Raw genomic sequence first — 7,639 nt, 5'->3', positions numbered from 1 at the left:
GCTTTTATTCATTTGGAACATTTTCTATAATTTTTCTTTCACTTGAAACATGTGGAGTAGGTAGTGTAGATTGGTGGGGAAAAAATCTAATGTAATCCCTTTTTAGATAAAATTTTAAGGCAGCAAAATATGAAAGGGTGTGTATTCTTTCATTAGCGACTGTACATACAGACATTTTTGATTAATAGATTCAATGACACAGACACCATGGGCATTTTCAGTAGTAAATTGTATTATAAACTGTAAAGATTAGTCAGATCTCAGGTGTTCCTGTAAGAATGTCATCAGGCCTCAGAGGAACAGAACACTTACAGAGGAAAACAATGGTATGATACACCTTGATATACATCAGCCAGTTTATTAGGTACAGCACCTAGTTCTCCAAAACGGATCGCTCCAGACAGTGAACAACGTGGCCGATGCTTGCTATATAAAGCATGCAGATAGGCATTCAGTTACTGCTTGATGGAACGTTAGAATAGGCAAAACGAGAGACCTAAGCAATGATCGTCAGTGCCAGGCACGCCGGATACAGTATCTCAGAAACAGCAGACCTCCTAGGCTTTTCACTTGAGACAGTGTCTAGGGGTTTACCGAGAATGGTTTGACAAACACAAAACATTCAGTCAGCGGCAGTCTTGTGGGGAAAAAAAAGCACATTGATGAGAGAGGTCAAAGGAGAATGGCAAGAATCACGCAAGCGGACCACAAACAGACAAATAACAGCAGTGTGCAGAACGGCATCTCGGAACACACAACTCATTGATCCTTCACAAATAGGCTATTGCAACAGATGACCGACCACACAGGGCTCCAGTGGGCACGCGATCACCAACACTGAACAATTGAGAAGTGTAAAAAATATTGCCTGGTCCGAAGAATCCCAATTCCTGTTGCGCCATGCTGATGGCAGAGTCAGAATTTGGCATAAACACCATGAGTCCATGGACCTATCCTGCCTGGTGTCAACGGTACAGGCTGGTGGTGGTGGACCGACATCCAATCTGCAGCAACTGCGTGATGCCATTGCGTCAGCATGGACCAACATCCCTGTGGAACGTTTCTGACTTGTCGAATCCATGCCCGAAGAATTCAGGCTGTTCTGGAGACAAATGGGTGTCCGACCCGGTACTAGATGGGTGTACCTAATAAACTGTACATACACCTGGAAATAATACATGTGGATACCCTCACCAAGCCCTTATTGGGTTGGGGTTAGATAGTGTCATGAGGGAGGAGAATATGGCCCTTAAAAGAGAAAACACGATGTAATACACCTAAATACTCAACAAGCCTTATAGACAAATAATAATCTAACCTTAATTAATCATCAAATAGAAATGGGAGTTCCTCCTTCACAACCAGAATAAAATGTACAGTCTTAAATCACAACCAGAATAAAACGTATAGTCTTGACAATCTGTCAAACAAAACTGCCACTCAACACATACAGTAACCTAACCTTAACCCAGTACAGGGGGGAGGGTACTATCCTAACTAACGCAGTACAGGGGGGAGGGTACTATCCTAACCCAGTACAGGGGGGAGGGTACTATCCTAACCCAGTACAGGGGGGAGGGTACTATCCTAACCCAGTACAGGGGGGAGGGTACTATCCTAACCCAGTACAGGGGGGAGGGTACTATCCTAACCCAGTACAGGGGGGGCACCATCCTAACCCAGTACAGGGCGGGCACCATACTAACCCAGTACAGGGCGGGCACCATCCTAACCCAGTACAGGGGGGAGCTACCATCCTAACCCAGTACAGGGGGGAGGTACCATCCTAACCCAGTACAGGGGGAGGTACCATCCTAACCCAGTACAGGGGGGAGGTACCATCCTAACCCAGTACAGGGGGGAGGTACCATCCTAACCCAGTACAGGGGGGAGGGTACTATCCTAACCCAGTACAGGGGAGGGCGCAATCCTGCACAATAAAAAACATTTTGGAAGGAAGATAAAAATAAGACTGAACAAATTTGATTATGAGGTTCAATGTTTTACATGACAATGCATGTTAAAACACTGCAGATGAACCATGCTGGTGCCTTTCCCTACTAGACTAACTGGAACTTCCTGTACCCTGTCATGTGACTATGGAATTTCCTGTATCTGTGGTACACGTGTGTGTGTGTGTGCGCGTGCCTGCGTGCGCTATTGGACCATGGTAATATCCCAAGGCATTAGTGTTAGCTAGGTTTACGTGTAGGTTTAGTTTTAGTGCTAGGTTTAAGCTTAGGTTTAGTGCTAGGGTTAGGTTTAGGCGTAGGGTTGCTCTGTACAGATGGCTTTAGTGAAATAGCACCGTCTTCTGTGTAAAAATACTGTTCTGAACCTTTTACTCTGCCTTAGAGCATCACAGATAGGTATAAAATCCATACAAACCAGTAGCTAGGGATATTAGAAAACATATACTGGAAACTTTCCTGTCAACATTGCTTAAAATTCATATAAAACATGTATACTAGTGAGGTTCATTCGAGGTCTTCCTGACAGAATAAACTAATTTAGGCCAAAGATTTACACACATAGTAATGTAGCAGACTAACAAGGTAATTTGGTAGACAAACAGGGTAATGTAGTATACTAACATGATCATGAAGTAGACTAACATGATAATGTAGTAAACAAACAGGTTAGACAACAGGGTAATGTATTAGACTAACAGGGTAGTGTTGTAGACTAATGGGGTAATGTAGTAGACTAACAGGTTAGACAACAGGGTAATGTAGTAGACTAACAGGGTAATGTAGAAGACTAACATGATAGATAACATGGCAATGTAGTAGACTAACAGGTTAGACAACAGGGTAATGTAGTAGACTAACAGGATAATGTAGAAGACTAACAGGGCAGATAACATGGCAATGTAGTAGACTAACAGGATAATGTATTAAACTAACAGGGTAGACTAACAGGGTAATGTAATAGACTAACAGGGTAATGTAGAAGACCAACAGGGTAGATAACATGGTAATGTAGTAGACTAACAGACAATAGGGTAATGTAGCAGACTAACAGGGTAGGGTAGGATACTAACAGGGTAATGTAGGAGACTAACATAGCAATGTAGTAGACAAACAGGGTAAGGCAGGAGACTAACGTAGTAGACTAACATGTTAGACTTACATGGCAATGTAGTACACTAACAGGGTAGACAGCATGGTAATGTAGAGGACGAGCAGAGTAGTGTAGTGGACTAACATGGTAATATAGTAGACTAACATAGTAAGGTAGTAGAATAACAGGGTAGATAGGTAGACTAACATAGTAACGTAGTAGACTAACAGGGTAATGTAGTAGACTAACAGGGTAATGTAATAGACTGACAGGGTAGACTAACATGGAAATGTAGTAGACTAACAGGGTAATGTATTATACTGACAAGGTAGACTAACAGGGTAATGTAATAGACGACCATGGTAATGTAGTAGACTGACGCGGTAATGTAGTAGACTGACACGGTAATGTAGTAGACTGACACGGTAATGTAGTAGACTAACACGGTAATGTAGTAGACTAACACAGTAATGTAGTAGACTAACAGTGTAATGTAGTAGACTAACAGTGTAATGTAGTAGACTAACAGGATAATGTAGAAGACTAACAGGGCAGATAACATGGCAATGTAGTAGACTAACAGGATAATGTATTAAACTAACAGGGTAGACTAACAGGGTAATGTAGTAGACTAACAGGGTAATGTAGTAGACTAACAGGGTAATGTAGAAGACCAACAGGGTAGATAACATGGTAATGTAGTAGACTAACAGACAATAGGGTAATGTAGCAGACTAACAGGGTAGGGTAGGATACTAACAGGGTAATGTAGGAGACTAACATAGCAATGTAGTAGACAAACAGGGTAAGGCAGGAGACTAACGTAGTAGACTAACATGTTAGACTTACATGGCAATGTAGTACACTAACAGGGTAGACAGCATGGTAATGTAGAGGACGAGCAGAGTAGTGTAGTGGACTAACATGGTAATATAGTAGACTAACATAGTAACATAGTAGACTAACAGGGTAATGTAGTAGACTAACAGGGTAATGTAATAGACTGACAGGGTAGACTAACATGGAAATGTAGTAGACTAACAGGGTAATGTATTATACTGACAAGGTAGACTAACAGGGTAATGTAATAGACGACCATGGTAATGTAGTAGACTGACGCGGTAATGTAGTAGACTGACACGGTAATGTAGTAGACTGACACGGTAATGTAGTAGACTAACACGGTAATGTAGTAGACTAACACAGTAATGTAGTAGACTAACAGTGTAATGTAGTAGACTAACAGTGTAATGTAGTAGACTAACAGTGTAATGTAGTAGACTAACATGGTAATGTAGTAGACTAACAGGTTAACGATGAAGTCTCATCCACCACTTCTCATCCTTCCCTAAACAGAATAAAGTTGTTATGAAACACAAAATTTTATTTCAATATATCTATTCCTAATAAACATTTATCATCAATTTCATTATTGGAAAATATGTCGACATTGTAGATATTTCGATGGAGGAGGTATTTTCTTGTATATTCATAAAAAGTTAATACTAAATGCTCAACTCCATGTGATGCTGTCTTTGGAAAATAGATGTCTGAAAGCATACTGCCACTGGTGTTGCCAGGTTACAGCCACTGGTGTTGCCAGGTTACAGCCACTGGTGTTGCCAGGTTACAGCCACTGGTGTTGCCAGGTTACAGCCACTGGTGTTGCCAGGTTACAGCCACTGGTGTTGCCAGGTTACCTCCAGAGGGTTAGGGTTCAGGTGTGACAGCCCTTCAGTGATATCAGGGGTTAGAGGTTCAGTTGTCCAGCAGTTGTCGGAGTGCTCTCTCAATGTTCATGCGGTGCCCGACTCGTGTCACGCCTAGTTCAGCGAAGTCATCCTTGGTGAGGGCAGGGAGGTGGGAACCCTCAATCTCATGCTCCTGGAAGCGGGCACGATGCTCTGCCAAACCAACACTCTCCAGCCAGTCTCCCACATCATACTTACTCCACAGAGCTAGAGGGCGTTGGCGCCACGGCCGCAGGGCGAGCAAGGGGGAGCCCAGTACGGGGGAGGGGCAGGGGGAGGCGTGGGGGGAGGGGGAGGGCGAGCGGGAACGGGTTCGAGCGCTGGCACTCCGCATTACGAAGCGGACCTCCTTGGGCTCCGAAGGCAAGCTGAGGCTAGACGACTTGAGGATGGTGTGGTGGTGATGGGAGGAGCTAAGGCCAAAGCCCCGCCCAGGACTGACCTCTGACCTGTCTGGTGAGAGGACAGGGGCAGGTGAGGGGGAGGGGCTGGGACTGCGGCGAGGTGTGATTGGGTAGCGGCTCCCCGGGCGGACTGTGTAGGTGGTGCCACCAAAACCTCTCTGGGAGATGGTGTGGACATCCCCAAGACTACTAAACAACCTGAGAGAGAGGGAGAGGGACAGGGAGATGGAGGGAAAGAAGGACAGGGAGATGGAGAGGGACAGGGAGATGGAGAGGGACAGGGAGATGGAGAGGGAGATGGAGAGGGACAGGGAGATGGAGGGAGAGAAGGACAGGGAGATGGAGGGAGAGAAGGACAGGGAGATGGAGGGGGAGAGGGACAGGGAGATGGAGGGGGAGAGGGACAGGGAGATGGAGGGGGACAGGGAGATGGAGGGGGACAGGGAGATGGAGGGGGAGAGGGAGATGGAGGGAAAGAAGGACAGGGAGATGGAGGGAAAGAAGGAGGGGGAGAGGGAGATGGAGGGAAAGAAGGACAGGGAGATGGAGGGAAAGAAGGAGGGGGAGAGGGACAGGGAGGGGGAGAGGGACAGGGAGATGGAGGGGGAGAGGGACAGGGAGATGGAGGGGGAGAGAAGGACATGGAGATGGAGGGGGAGAGAAGGACATGGAGATGGAGGGGGAGAGAAGGACAGGGAGATGGAGGGAAAGAAGGAGAGGGACAGGGAGATGGAGGGGGGGGGGGACAGGGAGATGGAGGGGGAGAGAAGGACAGGGAGATGGAGGGGGAGAGAAGGACAGGGAGATGGAACAGGGAGATGGAGAGGGACAGGGAGATGGAGAGGGACAGGGAGATGGAGAGGGACAGGGAGATGGAGGGGGAGAGGGACAGGGAGAGAAGGACAGGGAGTTGGAGGGGAGAGGGACAGGGAGATGGAGGGGGAGAGGGACAGGGAGATGGAGGGGGAGAGGGACAGGGAGATGGAGGGGGAGAGAAGGACATGGAGATGGAGGGGGAGAGAAGGACAGGGAGATGGAGGGAAAGAAGGAGGGGGAGAGGGACAGGGAGATGGAGGGGGGGAGAGGGACAGGGAGATGGAGGGGGAGAGAAGGACAGGGAGATGGAGGGGGAGAGAAGGACAGGGAGATGGAGGGGGAGAGAAGGACAGGGAGATGGAGGGGGACAGGGAGATGGAGGGGGAGAGGGACAGGGAGATGGAGGGGGAGAGGGACAGGGAGATGGAGGGGGAGAGGGACAGGGAGATGGAGGGAGAGAAGGACAGGGAGTTGGAGGGGAGAGGGACAGGGAGATGGAGGGGGAGAGGGACAAAGGAAAGATAAAGCAACAACTGAACAGAGTTTAGCATCAAAACTGTACATTTATTAGAGTTGTTAACTACTGCAGAATACTAATAACCCAACAAGAGTCATGACCTAAAGAAGAATAGTCATAGTCTATTGAAGGAAGTCAGTCTCATCCATGCTGCAGCCAGTGACCTGTTAAGCACACATTCACCCACATCAGACATTAGGCAGTCCCTCCAGGATTCTGCGATCGCATAATTCAAAGCAAAATCAACCAAACCACTTATATTAATCAAAATCTCACAAATTGTGACCAAACACTGCACTCTTACCGCATAAAAGCATCCAATCAAAGAGGCTTCGCAATTTCGACCAGTTTTACAGCTTAAAACAGCCTGATCAAACCACACGTCATCAAACGTGTTCCCCGTCAGTGTGTGAAGGTTTATAGATTACAACTGACAGGCAGAACAATGAACAGGAATCCATTTAATTTACAAACAAAAAGCACAGCTAAAGATCATGCAAAACTATTTCAAAATGTTCTACATGAAAGTGGGGGAAATAGTTTTGCTCTCCGTGCAACATTGTGCTGGAACACACGAGAAAGTCACTTCAACACAGGAGAAAGTCACTTCAACACAGGAGAAAGTCACTTCAACACAGGAGAAAGTCACTTCACTTCAAGAATGACTTACAGTTAAGATGAATGCACTAACATCTTACATACCAAGCATATATTAAGTTCCCTACAGGTTATAGTAAAGAGGAGAAGCCCCCAGTCCTACCTACCTACAAAAACACTACTGTAAATACTACAGTATACCACATTCTGCAAAAATGACAGTATACCACAGTCCACAAACACACTACTGTAAATACTACAGTATACCATAGTCTGCAAAAACACTACGAAAATATTTGAGTACTACAATCTGCAAAAACACTACATAAATTATGGTAACACTTTACTTGACACCCAGCGTCATAACACGTTATGACACGGTAATAACCATGTCATAATATGTCATACCAGCTGACATAACTTATCAACCTGTTATAACATGTCATAACAGCTGACATAACTTATCAAAACCTGTAATAATATGGTCATGA

At 45.8% G+C, this 7,639-nt stretch overlaps 1 protein-coding gene across 9 annotated transcripts in view; it reads right to left on the bottom strand.

Annotated features, from left to right (window-relative positions):
* Nucleotides 1–210: 210 nt before the first annotated feature.
* Nucleotides 211–7,639, bottom strand: part of shank3b (SH3 and multiple ankyrin repeat domains 3b) — a 117,433-nt gene continuing 110,004 nt past the window's right edge. For all 9 annotated transcript variants that reach the window (XM_090201529.1, XM_090201531.1, XM_090201527.1 and 6 more), the window contains one exon: nucleotides 211–5,416. In XM_090201529.1, the coding sequence (XP_090057655.1) occupies nucleotides 4,822–5,416 (595 nt within the window). In that variant the 3' untranslated portion in view covers nucleotides 211–4,821. The remainder of the gene's footprint in view (nucleotides 5,417–7,639) is intronic.

The sequence above is a fragment of the Oncorhynchus mykiss genome, chromosome 15 (assembly GCF_057628025.1).
Source record: "Oncorhynchus mykiss isolate SJ-2025 chromosome 15, ASM5762802v1, whole genome shotgun sequence".
Classification (NCBI taxonomy): domain Eukaryota; kingdom Metazoa; phylum Chordata; class Actinopteri; order Salmoniformes; family Salmonidae; genus Oncorhynchus; species Oncorhynchus mykiss.
Note: the sequence above shows the minus strand (reverse complement) of the source record. Positions and strands in the feature narration are given on the sequence as shown.